This window comes from Thermobia domestica, chromosome 9, assembly GCF_964235325.1.
Source record: "Thermobia domestica chromosome 9, izTheDome1.hap1.1, whole genome shotgun sequence".
In the NCBI taxonomy this organism is placed as follows: domain Eukaryota; kingdom Metazoa; phylum Arthropoda; class Insecta; order Zygentoma; family Lepismatidae; genus Thermobia; species Thermobia domestica.
In genome coordinates, this window is record NC_137462.1 from 9,932,696 (window position 1) to 9,953,410 (window position 20,715).

The 20,715-nt window shown below is 35.5% G+C and overlaps 1 protein-coding gene across 2 annotated transcripts in view; it reads left to right on the plus strand.

The window, feature by feature from the left end:
• LOC145694399 (cilia- and flagella-associated protein 251-like) overlaps positions 1–20,715 on the plus strand; it is a 142,513-nt gene that overhangs the window by 78,618 nt on the left and 43,180 nt on the right. For both annotated transcript variants that reach the window (XM_081770578.1, XM_081770579.1), the window contains 3 exons: positions 1,387–1,580; positions 8,040–8,160; positions 15,129–15,218. In XM_081770578.1, coding sequence (XP_081626704.1) covers positions 1,387–1,580; positions 8,040–8,160; positions 15,129–15,218 — 405 coding nt within the window. The remainder of the gene's footprint in view (positions 1–1,386; positions 1,581–8,039; positions 8,161–15,128; positions 15,219–20,715) is intronic.

Consider the following 20,715-nt stretch of genomic DNA (forward strand, 5'->3'; position numbering starts at 1 on the left):
CGACGTGATATGGTAGAAGCCGAGTAATGATGTAAATAGGTCTTAATTTCTCGAGTGTAATGTGGGTCATTGATGCTGGAAAGTAGCATCGTAGTGGGCGATACGTAGATCAGAGTCAATCAGTAAGAACGAAGTTACAATGCTGATTTTAACTGGCGCGTGCCTATGAACAGCTGTATAATGAACTGATACATGGTATCTTTTATCCTGGTTTTCATGTTATCCTTTCGTATTAGTTCCGTAATTTTCATATGTTGTAAAAGTAATAAATGTAACACTTAGTGTAGTTCTTTAAATACATATACATGATTTTCAGTTTTCCACACATAACTTTCTCTCATCCGTTGTTGGCCCTATAGTGGCTTCACTTATCATACAGTGTGTCCATCAAAATACGATCATACTTTAAAGTGGTATTATGTCGCTTTGGGCAATCGTATTTAACTGAAATTGGTCACATTTGAAAGGAAAACTCAAATATTTTTGTGCATGTCAACAATGGTCAAAAGTGTTAATAATGGACGGGTTTTCTGTAAACATTTTATGGTACTAATGGAGGATAATGAAGAACTGTCAGGAAAAATAATTTTCAGTGATGAGGAAACATTTCTTGTTAGTGAAAAGGTGAACAGACATAATGTGTTAAGATTTGGAGGAGCGAGAATCGGCATGCCATTTCGGAAGTTGAAAGAGACTTCCCTAAAGTGAATATCTTTTGTGCCATATCGAAACGTCAAATCTGTAGCCCATTTTCCTTTCGAGTGGCCACTGTCACAGGTCCAACTTATCTTGACATTCTTACTAATTGGTTATTTCCATAATTGGAAGAAGAAGAAGGCAAAGACTATTTTCCAACAAAATGAAGCACCTCCTCACTGGCATTTACATGTTCGGGAGCATCTGAATGAGCGTCTTCCAGGGAGATGAATTAGACGTGTCGAAAATGATGATAAGTCTTCTACAAGTGTCCGGCGAGGTCACTTGATTTGAGGTGCTGTGATTTCTTTTTATGGGGTTACGTAAAGGATTGTGTCTGTGTACCCCCAATGTCTCAAAACCTGCAAGAAGTGCAGTTCTTAAGAGTGTTACCATCCAGTCCATTTCATTAGATATGTTGGAGCGTATGTGACGTGAATGGGAATATTGTCTTGATGTCTGCATCGCCGCTCGTGGGGCCCACATTCAATGTCTATGAGCTATAGTAAAAACATTTGAGTTTTTCTTTCAAATGTGACAATTTCATTTAAATACGATTATCCAAAGCGACGTAATACCACTTTAAAAGAATGATAGTATTTTTATGGACATTCTGTATAATCTGCCTTTGGGTAGAGCAACCAGACGGAAAATTAGTTCACACTAATTACGTTATCTTATTAATTTTAGGATTCAAGCATGTGTGTTGCTCTGTATAAGATAGAGGAAGGCACTGTGTCCAGATGGATATATATAGGAAAACAACGCTCGCATTATAAACCAATCTCTGAAATATTGTTCGCGAGAAGTTCTGTAACTAATCAACTTCGTCTTTTGTCGTTGGGTGAAGATCGGGTGCTGGTTGAATACGACTTAGTCAATAGGTACATGTAACTCCTTTACTATAACAATATCTCATTATATAATTTTTTTTATTATGATCAAAGGTAAATGTAAATTAGAGAGTAATTATATGGAATTTTTGTTTAAATATATTTCATTATCGAGTATTTCTCGCAATGCATTGCATGGAATAAGCTGTGCTGTCTATATTCATGAAATTGCATGCAAATGAGTTTTTTTTTTTTTAAAGAAGTTTTATTTTATCGAGTAGTAGATTGTTATTCCAGTAACAATGTCTTGAATGAATTTAAAAGAAATTCAAGTATAAATAACAAATCCTACAGACATTATTGCGAAGATACGAAAAAATTCGGCATATGCTCGTATATTCGTTATTTGAAAAAAAAAGTTCATAATCAGTGGTTCTCAACCTAATTTCTATCACGACCTCCATTTTATCCCATTCTTTTGCCAGCGATCCCCTTATAATTTCTGGTTTGCAATAAGCTTGGGTAAGATTTTTAATATATCTATTGCGGAGATCTTACGATATCCCATCTATTTCTGTTATAGTAAAATCCATTTATATATATATATATATATATATAGTGGATACAGTAACTTCCCTAAAAGCGAATGGATTAAAACCAAATTTAGCCAGTTCAGTCATATTACAAATATATAGAATCCGATCCGTCATACTGTTTTAAAATGGAAGCCGTTTGAAAATTTTAAAACTTCATAATTTTCCTTAATTTTGGGTCAGATCATAAAAAATTAAGTGATTTCTAATTTTGGTTTAAAAACTTGGACATTTGTTAAAAATGTTTTATGATTATTTTAAATGATATGACAATGTGCGTCACGAATATTGAACCAGACATTGCCGCACTAGTGAAATCACACTATGCTCAGGTATCTCATTAGCTTCCAATTTTAATAGTATTTCAATATGCAAGTTTTGTTGCATTTATATTTTTGTGGTATTTCAACATGCAGTTATACTTAGTTTCATACCGTACCTCTTCATAATGATTTCTAAACAACTCTGTACTTGTTGAAAATCAGGGTGGATTGATTTAAATCAAGATTTAAATCACTTGATTTTTTAAATAAAAATCGTTGATTTAAATCGAATTCCAAAATAAATTAATTTGAAGTGAAAATAAGTAAAATCCAGTTTCTGTTCTGTTATTTCGATTATGAAAGTTAATAATCATAATACAATGAGACTCAAATGTACAGTATAGTATGAAAACATGTCATGCAGAGGACGATTAGGGAAAATCCCGTTTTGAACAGGTAACGGAGCAATCCTGCTTTCTTCTTTTCGTAGCATTGGGTTTGGGTTTTAAAATCGTTAACTATTCCAACGGGGAAATCACCATCGACATTTAAGACGAAAATTCTTTTTTGTGCGTGTCTGTTTGTTCCCAGATAATAGGGCGTATTTAGAGGGGTCCTCTCCATTTTTTTTTTTTTTAATTTTATAATTTTCGGCGAAATTTATGTATTTCATACCTCAAGCTAGTTCTGAGTTTTTAAAAATAAGCCCCTGCCAAATATCAGTAACTTTTGTGAAAAAAGTGTCATTTTGATAAACGTTGCTGTACTTTTTCCTTAATGCTTAACCTTTTAAATTATATCACCTATTTTTAGGTGATAGTTTAGAATCTTCATTATTCGATTAAAAAAGTAGCAATAAGGCTTTTTACTTCGTTTTCTTCAAGACTGGAGGCATTTTAGAACACGTTACATATGCTTTCACGCCTTTCTGCGTTGAGACATAGTATGTGATATCATAAATTTAAAAAGATATTTTTTGTTATGCGTATTATTATTATTTGGTGGGTTATATTTTGCATTCAGAAGACTGAAATTTTGCACACTCGTTTAGTGCACCCCTTAATAATTTTCAATGTTTTCAGATCTCTGCGTGGAAACAGCGGGCCCAGAGGGGCAAAAATGTTTAAAATAAAAGGATATTTTTAACAAAAAATAGCTTTTTTCGTGATTTTCCCGTCTCAGATGGAGACATATGAATGATACCGTTTAAAAGGCTGTTCTATTCTGAAGAAAAAGATGTACGTACTATGCTCCTAGGATAAATAGGGATGCCTCAGGAAACTGTTACCTGAGATCTTGTTTTATACGGGAATTTGGGGTATTTGGGGAAATTTTGCACATTTACACAATACACCCCTCAGTATTTTTCAGATTTGTTTCAGATCTCTGCCTTAAAACAGGGGGAGGGGTCCACATGTAAAATTAAAAAAAAAAGTATTTTTAACAGAATATTCCTTTTTTTTTTTCGTGATTTACCCCCCCCCCCCCTTCCCAAATACATGATGGAGACCATTGAAGAGTACCGTTTGAAAATTTGTTTTATTCTGAAGAAAATAATGTACAAATCATGATCCTAGGATAAATAGTGGTGTCTGAGGAAATTTTTATATTACATCCGGGTCATCTGGGGCATTGTGGGAATGTTCTTAGCTCATTGTTAAATAGTTTCCTCACCCTTACTACTCAAGATAGAAGCTTGAAATTTTGTACACATTTAGTACACCCCTTAGTATTTCCCAGTTGATTTTGAGATCCGTGCGTTAACACAAGGGAATCCAGAGAGGATCAAAATTAAAAAAAAAAAAAAGTTTTGAAAGTCTATAATTTACCTGTAAAAAGAGCCATAATTTAAAAGGATTAAGAAACATTGTTTGGGATTGACATAGGTTAACAATTGGGGATAATTCAAAATTCAACCCCAATACTTTCACTTAAATTGCATAATTAGCATTTAATACTAATTCTTAATGCATTTTCTTCAGTTCGCGACTTGTATTATACGAGGAGAAAGATTTGATTTAAATCAAAAAAATCGATTTAAATCAAAAAAATTCACAAAAATGATTTTTTTAAAAAAAATCATGATTTTTTTCCACCCTGTTGAAAATGTTCAGTGGACCTAGTTTTTTGTTGTTGTTAACAGTATGTATAAAAATAAAAATATGCCTAACAGAAAAAAAATATTTAAAAATAGTTTTCGGTATTAGATTCTAATTATATTTCTCTCTTCAGCTTATCTTTGGGACCCCCAGGTAGAGAAACCCTGGTTTAAGGAATAACTTAAATTTTAGACAGACTGAAACACACACATTTATTCTTCTGCTAATATTGAAGTAAAGTTGAATAAAGATAACAATTTTCTAAATGGAATCATCATTGTGTAGTTATAAAGGCGTTTAATAATTTGAATAGAAACCAGTCACTTTTTTCACAGTGTCTGGAATTAGATTCCGTAAAACGTATTTCCTGATTCCGGAAAATGTTTCATTTTGATTTGCACTTCGTTGTTTGATAACTGATTCATTTTGTGTTTTACTTCGTGTAACAGTGGCAGAACTTCAGTACATTAAAAATTAATGATTTTGTTCTTTTCATAAAATGAAAAGTTTCGTTTATATCAAAATCTTTATATTAAAAGATTTTCTTAAGAAAAAGGTAGTTTAGTAATTTGGTTGATAAAGAACACTGGAATCTTACTTACTAAATTTGTAGAGCAAACTGTCATCGATACTAAATAAGTGTTCTGAAGTTTAAATAACAGATCTCAATAAGTTCTTAATAATTATAAAATGCTTTTATGAAATCGTACTAAAAATGCAAGGTTCGAATCTGGGTTTTGACTTTTGCCCAGGTGATGATTTTCACGCCTATTGTAGTGTGTTATGTAAAAGTGCAATTTAATTCTCTTGAATGATAAGTAAGATTGTCTAACGAATAAATTAACTCAAAATCAGTTATTTGAGCGGTTAATTCATTACTTGGAGATTTAATTTAATAGTTGAAAATTGCTTTAAAATTAATTTCTTTGCATTGTTTTACATAAATTAAAGTGAATTCTGACTTTTTGTAAGGAATTAAAAGTGATAATTAACATATTCATTATCTGCTAACCTGAATAATGCTCCTTCCAATTTTATTATTTTTTCTTCCAATGTTTCTGATACACTATTCAGACATTTTTTTCTCAAGGCCACAAGACTTAAGTCGTGATCTTTGTGATCTTCACATTGTTCTTATATTTCAACAGTTGAATAATAATAATAAAAAAATAAAATAAAATAAAATAAAATAAAATAAAAAACGAGGGCTGTCCAGAAAGTACCAGACGTCTTGGCCTACCAGTGGGCGGGGCTAGAGTCGCCATCTTGCTGTCAGAACGTTGCCACATTCAGTACGCATCCAGCTGTGATAGCAAGGGAACTGTGACGCCCTTACTGTCTATTACTTGTTACAATATGCGCTGCAATAGAAAATCCCGTCTCTTGTGAGGTGCGTACTGTGATTTGATTAGGTTTTTGTTGGCAAAAAACTACAAGCTAATTGAAATCCATCGCCAACTGTGTGAAGTGTACGAACATGGAATAATGAGTGAAGGCCTTGTATTTTTGTCTACCTGTTCCAGTAGGAATGTTAAGTTAAACACATAGATAAGATTTTATGTTTCGAAATTTTTAAAAACTTGTGCACTAGCTGTTACTAAAATCTGTATTTTGGTTTTAGGAACCCTTGTTTCTTAAAGATGGCATCTATCCAGACGAACAGCGACTGTTGTCACTTTTAAGAGAAAAGAATTCCTAAAAGCAAAATACTAGCTAGTGCGCTAAAAATCTATATATTTGTTATACCACTGTTGAAATACAATAAAAATGTGAAGACTCTACAAGAATAACGACTTAAGCCTTGTGATCTTGAGAAGGAATGTCCGAATAGTGTGTTCGAAATATTGGAAGATAAAAATAATACAATTAGAAGAAACATTATTCAGGTTAGTAGATAATTAATATTACATTGTGTTCCGTACACTCTTATCAGTAATGTTAATTCATATAACTAATTTGGTTGAATAAATAAAATTTGTTAATTATAAACTTCTGCTGCAAAAATTTGTTTAGTAATTTAAACTAAGGGGTTAAAGGTTTTACTCTAAATCATTGAAAGCAAAAGTAACTTAAATAAGTGAACAAGTTAAAATGACCAATTTGACCATATTAATAGTAGGTTAAGTAGGGCATTGAATTAAGTTATTTTAAATAAAGAAAATTTGAAGTAATACTATACAGGGAGCAATACCAGGAAGCTATTTTAAGCTGGGAAAGAGCCTATTCGGTTTGCCATAATCACGAGACTATGTCATGTGATCAGGTCAAAAATTACGTTACGTGCTAAATCGAGTCTGGAGATTCCAAATCTAGATGTGAGATATTTTAAGCACGTAACCTCCGCGTGGGACGCCCTGGGTAATTCGAAGAAGATACTTATATTTTATCTTTATTGTTGATTTTACTCAAACAACTTGACTTTTGTCAATGTTTATCCATATTTACCGTACGTGCTATACATAATTTTTAAGCTCTTCACTATGTCTTTGCAAGAAGCTTTCAATTAACCATCTTATTATAGTTTTTGAGAAATGTGGACAACTTCATTTTTTTTTTCATTGATTTGACTTCAATGTTCATGTTTCGTGATTTTTTTTACTATGTTCCATCTATTTTAGAACAATTTGCTTTTGGAATATAGAATGTACATAATCTCTTGTACATTTGAACAATTTCAGTCATCTGTCTCTTTTGGTTTTTGAGATAAGTGGAGGAATTATTGGTTTTTCATTGATTTTCCATTGGTATTAATGTTAATGATTGTATTTTTTGACTATGTTCCATCCATTTTAGGACAATTTGCTTTTCGAATATAGAATCGACACAGTCTCTTCTACATTTGAACTGCATTTCAGCCATCTCCCCCAAAGTCTGTTCACAGCATTACAATCGGGTAGGCCCTTTAAAAGAGGATCGGATAATTTTTTTTTTTTTTCGGTGAAATACACGATTTACTCTGTACCTATTCAGTTGACCACTTTCGTTTATTCTTTATTTTTAAAGTTTTTTCTGCTACCTAAATTTTCTATTACCAGAAAATTTGTATCTGCAGCATGATTACAACGTATATTCGCTATTGCATGCAAGGAATCTACAAAACCCTATTTACGCATGCACAAACATAAGCTATAGTCTGGTGGGGCAAAATTTTGTCGGACTCTAATTTTGAAAATTACAAAAATTTGGCGGTAAACATTGATATTGAGGGGATGACATCTTCTAATGGCCCGGGAGGGCAAAAATGTTAAATACGGCCCTGCCTTTATATAAAGTAAATATATAAAAGTCACATAGATTTTTTCCATTAAGAATAGCAAAATTACAAGCAGTTTGCTTATAAAACAGCACAATTTTATTTTGTAAGTACTTTAGAAGTAGAAATTGCATGATATAAAATAGGTTTTAGATGCCTAAGTAAGCCCATAATGTAACTTTGGAATTGTAGACCCTATTTAGTAATTCTGCTTGTACTATTTTCTTACATGGTTTTGTGTAACTGACGACTTTTTTTTTTTTTTTAATTGGTTACTCTATAGTATTATTCCTATATTTCAGTGCTCCAGGCTGTTTAAAAATATTAAGTGCGGAAAGAATTGAGCAAAGTGGTATACCTCTTGCAATGACAGTGTATCCAAACTTTTCATATGAAGATTTCTTTCTTACAGCGAATCACGAGGTAATACCAAAGTTAAGGACTTGAAATTAGATTTTTATATCCATAGTAATATGTTAAACTTACCAGTTATTGCGTCCTGCTATAATTTTCATAAGTGGTTTCAGTAGTTTCGGGAACCATCCTCAGTAGGTTTTGGAGTCCTTCTTGAAAAATCGTTTTCAAGCACTTTTGTATGGACAAAATTGAAGAAAGATGAAGTCATAGATCCAATAACGGTTACTTGTTCTTCAGAAGCTTTTAAAGTGGACTCCTATATCCTGTGAAACCTTAAAAATGGCAAACTAAGCTTTTCTCTGCGTATGCTGTGCACACAAAAGTACAAGACCACATTTTGATAAAGGAGTTCATTTTTCAGTAAGGGCTCCAAATGTATCGAAGATGACAGGCGAAACTACTGAAACCGTTTAGAAAATCAAGACACAATAAATGGTAACTTCAACTAATTATTATAAACATGCATCAATTTCTGTCGTTAGTCAAATCTTCCATATGCACAGTTAAACTATAAATTGACTTACTGCAATTAGCTAGGGCTAGTAGTAATTTATCCCTAACATCAGCAATACAATATTTATTAGGTAATAACAATTGAAATGTGAAATTGTGCGAAGAGAACATACTAGTAACGTACGCGCAGTATGTAAATTCCAGTTTAGCGAACGTTAAGTTCGCAGAAGGGAACGTTGCTCACTATTCCTGAAGGACAGTGTCGATCCTTGGTATCTCGGCGTACAGAAATAGTTGGCCATGAAAGAGCTGATAAGCGTTGACTTTGGATTCTGCTGGATACATAAATGGTTTCGCAAGCATTTCCATCTTCTGAGCTATAGACGTATTTGGGATTTAGGATTTAGATTCGGGGCTTTTGCCATCGATGGCCATGTTAACCCGTCACGTTTGAGGGATGACGTTCCTCGGCGAGCACACTGTCCGGGGAAAGGGAAGGAAGGAAGCGGCCTGGAATCTTATGTTAGGTACCATCCCGGCATTTGCCTGCTGTGAATGAGGAAAACCTTATTGAGAATAGCTGGCCTGAAAAAACGTTTTACACTTTTTCAATCGAGTGCTCCCACGGGGACCGCTCGCACCGAAGGCGAAAGCTTTAGCAACTACGCTACGCAAGGGCCTTTTGACGTACTTGGACGCGTCTTTTTCATATTTTTGAATTCTGGAAGCTTTGAGATATGAAACACACTACGGTGATCCGATTTCAATTTAGATGAAAAGCAATAAGAGATAAGCGATTTCTTGGAATCTATTTTGCGTTCTAAGATTAGCTATTATCTTCTCACTTAACCCTCCGTAAACTGGACAAAGTGGTAGAAATCAACCAACTTCCGGTTTTTACGTTGATCGCTGTAGAGTAAAAACGGCAATAGATGTCTAGAAGCCGTTTTCTGCTGTCAAACGTGACAAAAAATATGTTCGATTTCTACTGTAATCTTTTTCTATAAAACCAGAAGCGATAAAATCTACTGCTACTTCCAGTTTCAATATTAATGGAGATAATATGCCATAGAAACCAAACTCCTTCACGTGGTGTACACATGACTCTGCTGCTTGTTAGAGCTTCCAGTCCGCCACAGACAAGGGCGACCATGTTATGGTTTCCAAGGGAATGCAAGTATAAGCGACGTTTCAAAAATAGTTTCAAATTTTGCTGTAACTAATGTAAAAATTCTATTGGAGTTTTGATATTCTGAAGTACAATTTTCTCTAGGGGGGGCTATCGCCCCACCTTGCCCCCCCTTGATGGGCGCCCTTGGCCACAGATTATTTTTTTCGTCATCGCAGACGCAAATGAGGGTTGCAATGCATGAAGACTGATCCACTGTTTCTCTGGAAACAACTCATAAGTTACTAGGGGAAGTCAAAACGTTCTCGGAATGCTGTTGTAGTTTTGGCATTTGTTAGGGATGCGCACGACTGTCTCGACTCGAAAATGTGCTGTAAAAGTGATGTCTCGACTCGAATTTTGTCTGGAAAATCCTGTCTCGACTCGTCTCGTGCTCATCCCTAGCATTTGTGATGCCATCACAACGAATCTTGTACACTACAGTCTGTAGGTTGCCTAATTATGAAATTGACAAGAATGAACAGGTCATAACAGGTAGTGTACAAGTAGTACAGCTGAGTGTATTGTTATCAGTCGGCGCAATTTCACAGATCGAGCAACGCGCAAACTTCAAGTTCATGTGTAAATTGGGGAAAAACTGATTCAGTGTGTTTAAAAATAAAATGAGATGAAATCTTTCAGTTTTACGTCCCACGATTATGCCGGTTAGGCTAAAGGAGACGGTGATAATGAGAAATGAATGAAATGGTGGAATGAAGAAAGTGGGAGGAAACGAGAGAACCCCGAGAAAACCCATGAGCACGATGTTTGTCCACCACAAAGGCCACACGGCGCGAGCTGGCACCCCAAGCACCAGAGGTGAACGCTCTACCACTGAGCCACCGCGCCCCCCGCTCAGTGTGTTTGATAGCGTTAAAAACAGTTTATCACCATCGGATGTTTGGCTACTAATAGAATCATACTAATCAGAATAGTAGCTTTTTGTTAAGATATTTCCAATATTGTGGTAACTATATGTATGTCAATATTGTATTATCTATTAATTCAGCGAAGAAGTCTAGCAGACTAGATAAAATGAAATGAAAATATAAAATGTCTTCAAAGTAAAATGAAATGCTTAAACACTTACATTTATGATTTACTCGTGTACGTTTCAACGACAGGTTCTTATCATCCTCGGTACGTGTCTATTAAGGATTTTTTTTTTTTTTTAACGTTGATTCGTGAACTCACATTAACAGTTGATTTCTCTTCTTCGAAAGAAAAACACTAATGTGACTGTTTACTCCGATAAGTCAGTTGAAGGATATTCGTATCACACAATCTGTATCCTTTAAGGGGGACGCATTATGTGATGGAATGCCAAGTTATCCAAAACACTCACAAAATATGGGATAAATAAAGACGTATTATGTGAGGGAAGCCGAATTATCCAAAACACTTACAAAATATAGCGAAATGCCAAATTGTCCAAAACGGTTACAAAATATGGGACAGATAGGGATGCATTATATGGCGAGATGCCAAATTATCCGAAACACTTACAAAATATGGCGGGACGCCAAATTATCCAAAACACTTACAAAATATGGGACAGAAATTTTTAATGGCATTTGTAAATTTTGATTCGCGATGTGTACCTATGACTATCGAGATGGCTAGTTCTATCACTAAAATGTTTCATGTTGAAAGAAAAATGAAATCTTTGAGTTTTACGTCCCACGGTTATGCCGATTAGGCTAAAGGAGACGGTGATGATGAGTAATGAATGAAATGGTGGAATAAAGAAAGCGAGAGGAAACGGGAGAACCTCGAGGAAACCCACGCACACGGTGTTTGTCCACCACAAAGTTCACTTGGCGGGGGCTGGGATTGAACACGGGACCCCAAGCCAGAGACGTGTAGTGCATATTACCGCTGTTACCGGCGGTAACGGTAAAAATATTACAGTTTTTCGTTGTTTTCATATGGTTTCAAATTTCATTATCGACATGCGAAGATGTTTACATTTTTCTTTTTCTTTTCTTTTCTTTCTTTCTTTTTCTTTTTCTTTTTCTTTTTCTTTTTCTTTCTTTTTTTTTTTTTTTAATTTTGGATGGCCTATGCTTCATTTACATTGTGAACGAATGCAACATGCCAACACCAAATAGGAGCATACTGTTGTTGATACCGCAGATTTCAGAGGTAACGCGAACCCCGATAGCGTTCGTTCACTCCAAAAGCACCTTTTAGCGTGCCAGCCAGAAGCATCCTGCGAGCTCGTATTTGGACTTTCGGAATAGCCCTTATGTTACCGTTCGGCTGAGTGGGACAGGAAAAAATAGGAACGTTCCCTGTCAAAACAAGGAGAATCTAGAATATCATCAACATGCATATTCTACTCACCGCCCGCTTAGGAGTCTATTCGCTCTCCTCTCGCTGTAGAGGTTCGAGCGGGCGGTAACTCTACTATACTGTTTCGTTTGCTTCCCCATTCTAAGGATAGAAACTTGGCTGTAATTTCAGTATTCATAAGGTTATTTCATTGTCTTAACAGCATACAATTTCGGACAAATATAAGTAGCAGATTTTTCATACTGATAGCATTTAACACGTGCTACTGTGAGACTGATGTTCCAGTGCATTATTTATATGTTAATCTATCAGTTTTACACGACTTTTGTATGTTAATACGTTATCTTTAAATTTGAATAATACAGCAACAGTGAACAAGAAGAATATATTCCATAGGATATTCTAACAAAAAATTAATATAGGTTTACTTTGGTTCAAAATAAAGTTTCTCATTGAATGTTAATTTGAGCTTACGGGCATTATTTGTTTTAAAAAATTGAGATTTTATTTCTGTTTAAACGGTATATATAAATTTAGATGGTTATCTCATGCTTGAAGGAGCAAAGATATTGTCAGTCCCTGAAGTGTCATTAAATATATAGAAATGTCTATCGATAAAATACATTGTGCTATATGGGAACTGTTTTAAGAGCAAGGGGGAATAGTAATAATTAGAGCGGAGCAGAGATGTTGCCCGCGCTCCTTCCAATTCGAGTAATTATTATTATTTAGGATTTATGCTAATTAAGTTGAATTTATTTTGTTTTTAATTTAGTATAGAAAACTTTCGATGCAACAAATTTCCAACTCTAGCCGCTAGCCTACTAGTTGAATTTGCACTTTGATGCAGTTTGATGTGTTGAAAAAGAACTGTGCAATCGTCTTCATCGTGCCGCAGTTTGACTGTCTGACTAATTTTCAATACGGAAAACTTGTTGCTCAAACATACGATGACACTCCAGTTATGGTTGGTGAGGTACGGAACTGCAGCCTCTTGTTAATTATATTTTCATTCCTATGCCCATAGACTTAATTTAGTTTTAGAAAAGTCCGTTGATTATACAAAAGGGCATAGGCGTAAATAGCACCCCCGCAACCCTCGTGGCGGAGGGGGGGGGGGCGCACGAGCTCCAGGGTCGCAAAATATATCGAAACTAGGGGCGCATAACTAGGTTGCGGGGGCACTGAAGCTTCAAGTTACGCTACTGGAAAAGGGTATAAGTTTTTTTTTTTTTTTTTTTAATTGTGTTGGAACTTGCTTCTTTTTCCTCGAAGTCTTCAAAAAGAGCAAATGCTCTGGATTATTTAGTCAACAAAAGTATCCCAACAGTCTCAAACACAGGGTATGGAACTATAGAAGTAGGGTAAATGATGTGCTGTATGTCTTTAAAGATGAACTGTTAGGAGTCTTTAAATCCATGATGGATAAAACGGACGAATAGGACTCTCAAACCAGAGTTTGTGTAGCAAAATTCTATCAAACATTTCAAAGTTTTGACTTCAATTTTTTACTTGAACTGTTTTCTGTTATAGCATCAAGGTAAGAAATCTTGTTCAATATCTTATAAAAGAAAGTTCATGATGTAGGTTACTGTAGAAAGAAAACAGTTGAGTTTGAAAAATGTCTAAGATCATTGAGAAACATTTTCAATAATATTTAGTAAAAAAATGAAAGAACCTGAAGAGTCACATTGTTCAAAAAGGTCAAGAGTAAATGAAGTGGGATTTGACCCCTTTGCCAATGCCTATAGTTTGAAATGGTTGATACTCTGAAAGAAAAAGTGAGTACTAGATTTTCTGTTATTGAGAAACAAGAGTTACTTGTGGTATCAGCAACCGGTAACAATCGTCAAAGTGTCACGCCACGTCACTGCCCCAAGCTCCAGAGGTGAATGCTCTACCACTGAGCTACCGCGACCCCCTATGTTTCATGTTGGCAGTAGTGAAATCATCTCTAATGATATTCTTTGATTAGTTCAAAAGTTCTAACATTGCGACGCTACATGTTTTAAATTTCCATTGCAATTTTCATTTATGAATATATGTATTTCCTTCTGTTATGCTTAAACAATTAGTCCATTTGATGTAATTAGTTTCGTAAATAATTCCAGAATGGAAGGACAATTTCAGTAAATTAAAAATAATGTAATTCTCAGTACATTCCAGCCATACTACTGTTATTCCTAAAATAAATACCGAGCGAAGTAGCTCAAGTGGTAGGTCGTTGGCTTCGCATTCGGGAGGTCGTGGGTTCGAATCTCGCTGCCGACCATCCTGACTGAGGTTTTCCAGGGTTTTCCTCAGTCCTGCCAGGCAAATGCCGGGATGTTACCTACTAAACAGGCCCTGGCCGATACCTTCCCAAATCCTTTCCATTGTTATTGTTGTTGTTAGATATCCCGTGAAAAATGCCCTCTGAGCTGTATCTGGTGATTGCAAAATAAATAAATAAATAAATAAATAAAATAAATTGTACCAAATGGTAAGAACTTTTGTCACTGACTGTACAAATACGGGAATGAAGAACCGGAGATCCGCATGTGTTCGATAATTGTGTCCGGCTTTAGGTTTACCAAAATGTGGCAACCGTAGGACCACTTATTTTAATTCTACACCCATAATCAAAATTATTATCTTTGTTAGAATTTCCGAAAGAACAGAATATTAACAATTATTCCGTTATTATTATTATTATTATTATTATTATTATTATTATTATTATTATTATTATTATTATTATTATTATTATTATTATTATTATTATCTGATTTACAGTGTCAACAAAGGATTTTTCAACGGACTGAACACTTACCAGTAATGCGACTCCACGAATCCATGTAAAAATTCCTTAGTAGACACATACCGATAATCACGACAAGGAGTCGTTGAAACGTATACGAATAAATAAATAAATAAATAAATATGGGTGATTGAGTTCTAGATTAGTATTTCATTATTAAATATGCATGCTACCAGTTCAAGAAGTAAGTTCTGAAAATAATTTGTTAATGTGTATTTATGAAAATAAATTATTCTGAAGATTTATTTAATTTTTCAGTACAAGTACAAGCTATATAACACAGAAACTATGATGTGCCGAAAAACACGCCTTGGACCGGTCTTTGGGAGTCCGATTCGCCGGCTGATAGTGAGTGTTTCTTATATTTTATTTGATATAATCGCATTGAAAATTTGAGAAATAAATACGAAATATAGATGGTGTAATGTGGTTTCATCTCGTTTCAAACGAAATTATATATTTGCAAGATATGTATGTATATATAGTCTTTTTTTTTTTTTTACTCATCACTGACTTCTCGAAAACGCCACATTCTCGCTACTGAGCATAGAGAATTGTAATTTTTTTGAATTAAATAAATACTTAATTAACCAAAGGAGGTTTATGTTCCCTTGATTTAATTTCATATTTATTTAAGAATACAGAACTTTTCCAAGAGAAGTGGAAATGCAATTTTTTTTAAAAATGTACTAATTAATACCCCACTTGAATCTTCCGCACATATGGAAAGGTTTTTATATATTACATATAAAGTACCTGGCATAATAGAACACGACACAAAACGAATATATATTAGAAATATGTTATAGGAAAGTACTACTTAGAAGTGATACAGAGAGTTGATCTGGTTTTGTACCTTCGTACTTACCCTATGAAAAACCATGCTGTCACCACTGATTGTGTTCCATTGAACTACCAGCAAGATGGACTATCACCCGAAATCGCAATTTCCACTGCAACAAACTACGTTGAAGCAGAAACATGAAAATTCTATCCTTTAGACGGTGTTGTAGGTGGACATATTGTAAGGTCGACTATCTGCCGAAAAAGATGTGGTGTTTGCCATGTTGTTGGTTTCTTTGTTTAAATATTTAATAGGGGACTGTCAATAGATTTTGTAAAATGCTTGTTTTCCATGTGCATAAAAAAGAACAACATATACGTGCACGCCGCACTATATTGTCCGTACATTGGCATTAATTTATTCTAAAAATATATATAGTATTTTAATTAACACACTGTGTACACACACACACACACACACACACACACATATATATATATATATATATATATATATATATATATATATACAGGGTGGGCCATTTTAATTAATCCACGGAAATATCTGAAAAATGATAAAACATAGAAGAAATGTTTCAAGTACACGTTATATATTGCTAAGGGGGAAAACCAATTCCGCCAAAAGTACCCCTCCCCGCCCCCCCTAAATGGGGGTAACGGGGGGTAACTTTGAAATGTCAAATGGGAACATGGGTCGAGTAATACCTCGTTCAAAAGGTCTTGGAAAACTGAGTAACGCTGTACAAAAAGATGTTCCATATTGTGCACCGGTTTCAAAATGGCCGCCATAATATAGTTCGGAAACTCCAGTACCCGTAGTATGAAAACCATGGAAGGTAAATGAATGGAACAAAATTGAAATACGTAAATATCATAGGGCATATCGAACGGTGTGGTCCCTGTGATCCCAGCGGCCTCCCTAAAGGTGTCTTGGGGGCTAACTTCAAAATTTCAAATAGTAACATGAGTCGAGTGGTACCTCGTTCGATAAATCTTGCAAAATCTAACATATTGCAGGAGAAAACGATTGATGTGAAATGGCAGTGTTCTCAAAAGGCCGCCGAAACATATTATCCATGTCAGAGAAAGGTTTAGTACCCGTAGTATGAAAGCGATTGGAGATAAATCAACAAAAGAAAAACTGGAGTAGCTAACTGACGTAAGGCACATCGAGAGGTGTTGTCGGGGTGACTCCAAGGGCCAACTGAAAGGTATCCGGGGCCAACTTGAAAATTTCAAATAGCAGCTTGAAGCGAGTAACATCACGTTACATAGACAAATTAATATCAAACAGCTTCTGTAAGAAAATTTTCGACATGAGACACCGTTTTCAAAATGATCGCAAAGACATGGTGACTGTGTCTAAGAAAACGTCTAGTGCCCATAGTATGAATACGGTTAGACATAAATGAAAATAACGAAAATTAAATAGGAAAACCACGGAGGCGTTCCAAGGCTCGAGAATAATACAACAGAGATAAAAATATTAGAGTAAAATTGCCAGAGAGAAATCCAAGTCCTGCAAAATAATCTCTCCCTGCGCTCTGTATGTGAGTGGGGTGGAAAGTAAAGTGAAAGTTCAAACGAGAACTCTACTTTAATTCGTAAATTAAGGCTAACCTTACAAATAGGTATGGTGTGGTTGAAACATTTGTTTGTAAGGATGACGCTGTAGTGACTAAAAAAAGAGAAACTTTTATGCAATGCGTGCTGGTTATTCAGAAAGCATTTCGGGGATATACGTACACACCGTTTCGTCCCTCAAGCTCACAATATGACATGAATGCTAATAGTTAATCAAAATGTAACTGTGGCCATCCGCGTTAACTTGGTGCACCAATTCTCTATGCATGAAGTCTGCCTTCCAAACAGCATTGGGTAGGTCAAGCGTACGCCCGAACCATTGTCCGGTCGGACATTGAAATTTTGAAGTTAGCCCACAAGACCCCTTCAGGGAGGCCACTGGGATCACAGGGATTACATCATTCGATATGCCCTATGATATTTACGTATTTCAATTTTGTTCCATTCATTTACCTTCCATGGTTTTCATACTACGGGTACTGGAGTTTCCGAACCATATTATGGCGGCCATTTTGAAACTAGTGCACAATATGAAACATCTTTTGGTACAGCGTTACTTAGTTTTCCAAGACCTTTCGAACGAGGTATTACTCGACCCATGTTCCTATTTGACATTTCAAAGTTACCCCCCGTTACCCCCATTTAGGGGGGGCGGTGAGGGGTACTTTTGGCAGAATTGGTTTTCCCCCTTAGCAATATATAACGTGTATTTCAAAAATTTCTTCTATGTTTTATCATTTTTCAGATATTTCCGTGGATTAATTAAAATGGCCCACCCTGTATATATATATATATATATATATATATATATATATATATATATATATATATATTGTTCAAAATGGAAGAAAAGCAGAGGCGGTATGTTTGATTGCGATTTTGACTCGACATACCGGCTATCTAAATGTTGAAATGCAGTGAGGGTATGTTGCCTAAAAGATTGCATTTCTATTTACATAATGACTGAAAACCATTGGTGAGTTTCTCTGTAGTTACGGGGAAGGGGGAACATGGAGAGACTTATATCTTCAGCCAACAACTTTGTGAAAAAATAAAATGATTATTCTCTTATTTTGTAATATAGAGAATTAATTATACACAAAAATGCTCGAAAACCGAGTTTTTGTCTTAACAATTTCTTGCGGAAAAACTCCCGGACCCTCACTCGACTGAGGAATATTGCAAAACCCCGGAAGGTCCGCCCCCCACAGCAGACAACCCTTAAATAAGCCAATGCTCAAAACACGACATCTATATGTATTAAGGCAAGCAAACACGCACATACATAAGAAAGAAACAATTCAATATGGCACATCAAAATATAAACAAGATAAAATTTGAAGATATCATTTTAAAAACAAAAGATGTCGGTGTTGTCAGCTTAGAAATTATTTCTACAAAAGAAATGAAATCTTTTTACGTGGAAAGCTATTCGTCAATTACCGTGCATAAAAATGGATTTATTAAAAGTATTTAGCATCTACTTTCCAGTAACGGTACCGTATGTTTTAATCATTGGAAAACCAGAGACGGTATGCCTTCATCACTGAAGAACCAGAGACAGAATGGCATACCACCACATACCGTCTCACTTCGACCATTATATATACAGGGTGACTGGTAATTGTATGCATTCCTTGCAAGGGGATATTATACAAGTACTTTGGAACATTTTCACCTATATGCACCGGGGGTTGCAAATCAATAGTTTCTGAGTAATTTGCACGTGTGTGATTCTTTTGAAATTTGCCTTCTAACGAGAGGTGAGCAAGAAAGTTTTACCCTGACCCACATCCACATATCGTAGGGCGATGAAATTTTACATGGGTAATTCTGCTTACTTATGTGAGTCATGTGGTAATGTACAGCTCGTAACTGTACACAGTTGCTGTGTTATAGGTCCGAACTTGAAGTAAGGTGTAGTGGTCCAAAATCCATTACTGCACCTCAGAAAGCAACGTGTTAACATCGCAGAAGTAGCCCCTAGGAAATGACTGTGGTTGGGAAGAGGTGGAATGAAGATGGTTGTCGGTCAAGAGAAAACGCAAACTATGATACGCAGGGTCGTGTATCTGTCTGGCCAATATTTGAGCAGTGAATGGGTGTGTTGTTTTCCGAGGCGGAAACTTTTTCAGCATGCCACACTCTGGGATTTCAGAGAATCCTGCAACGCACACAGCAGTGAGGCATAGTATATCCTGGTAATTGTGGTACCCTTTGCCTGGATAGCAAGTACTAATCCCAAATAAACGTGATCATCATTTTGGTCGCTCAGAATTGAACACGGACTTCTTTTGGTGGTGGTACGTCGGCATGCTGTCATTGGTCTGATTAAGTTTTCCCTGTTTTTTTTCACTCCGCCAGGCGAAGGCTGGGATAGTGCCTTCTAGAAAGCCGTATAGTTCCTTCCTAAACCCTAGATCTACCGAAAAGATGGATGTGACCCCAGAGTTGGAGATTTGAACCCTTCCTTGAGTCATTCCCTTGCACAAAGAAAGAAAGAAAGAAAGAAAGACAGAAATAGCAATCGAATACATCGCTTTAATAACTCAAAACAAAATTACGACGATTGCCGTACCAATTGCTACAATGATAACCTAATGTTGTAAGCTCTCTACAAAGGTAAAATTGTAAACCTTGGAAAGTCATAACAAAATAGCACATTTAGCACTGTAGTACTAACAATAGCTTGTAAATATTTATTTATTTATTTATTTATTTATGCAAGGGAATGACTCAAGGAAAGGTTCGGATCTCCAACTCCCGGGTCACATCCATTTTTTCGGTATATCTAGGGTTTGGGAAGGAACTGGACCTGGTTTTCTAGAAGGTACCATCCCGGCCTTCGCCTGGTGCAATAAAAAACCCAGGGAAAACCTAGTCAGACTAATGACAGCGTGCCGACGTACCACCACCAAAAGAAGTCCGTGTTCAACTCTGAGCGACCAAAGTGATGATGACATTTATTTGGGATCAGCATAGGGTATTACTACAGTAGGAAGTCGAAAATTCGAACTAATTGGGACCATAGGTAGTTCGGATTTTCAAATTTTTCGGATTTTCGAAAATGACCAAGAAAATGCCATTTAGGCATAATTATACTGTACGGTATGCTCTCTTATCGGTACAGTGGTTATCCAGTATGTACAGTAATTACAATACCGTAGCTAAGGCTACTTACATTTAATGTTTCTGAAGAACCTGCTCGTACACTAAATTACACTGTTCTTATAACTCACACTTAAAACTTAACTTATATAGGTCTAAGGGAAAATAAATATTAAAATATGTACGACAAACAATTACATATGAATGAGCTTTTGCAAAAACACTGACTTCACATAACGCCCATAAGCAATCCTATTGTTTTTTTATCGCTAGCGCTAAGACAAAATATAAAAAGCTTCTAGGGACCGCGTTCGGATTTCTGACGTTTCGGATTTTTGACGTTCGGATT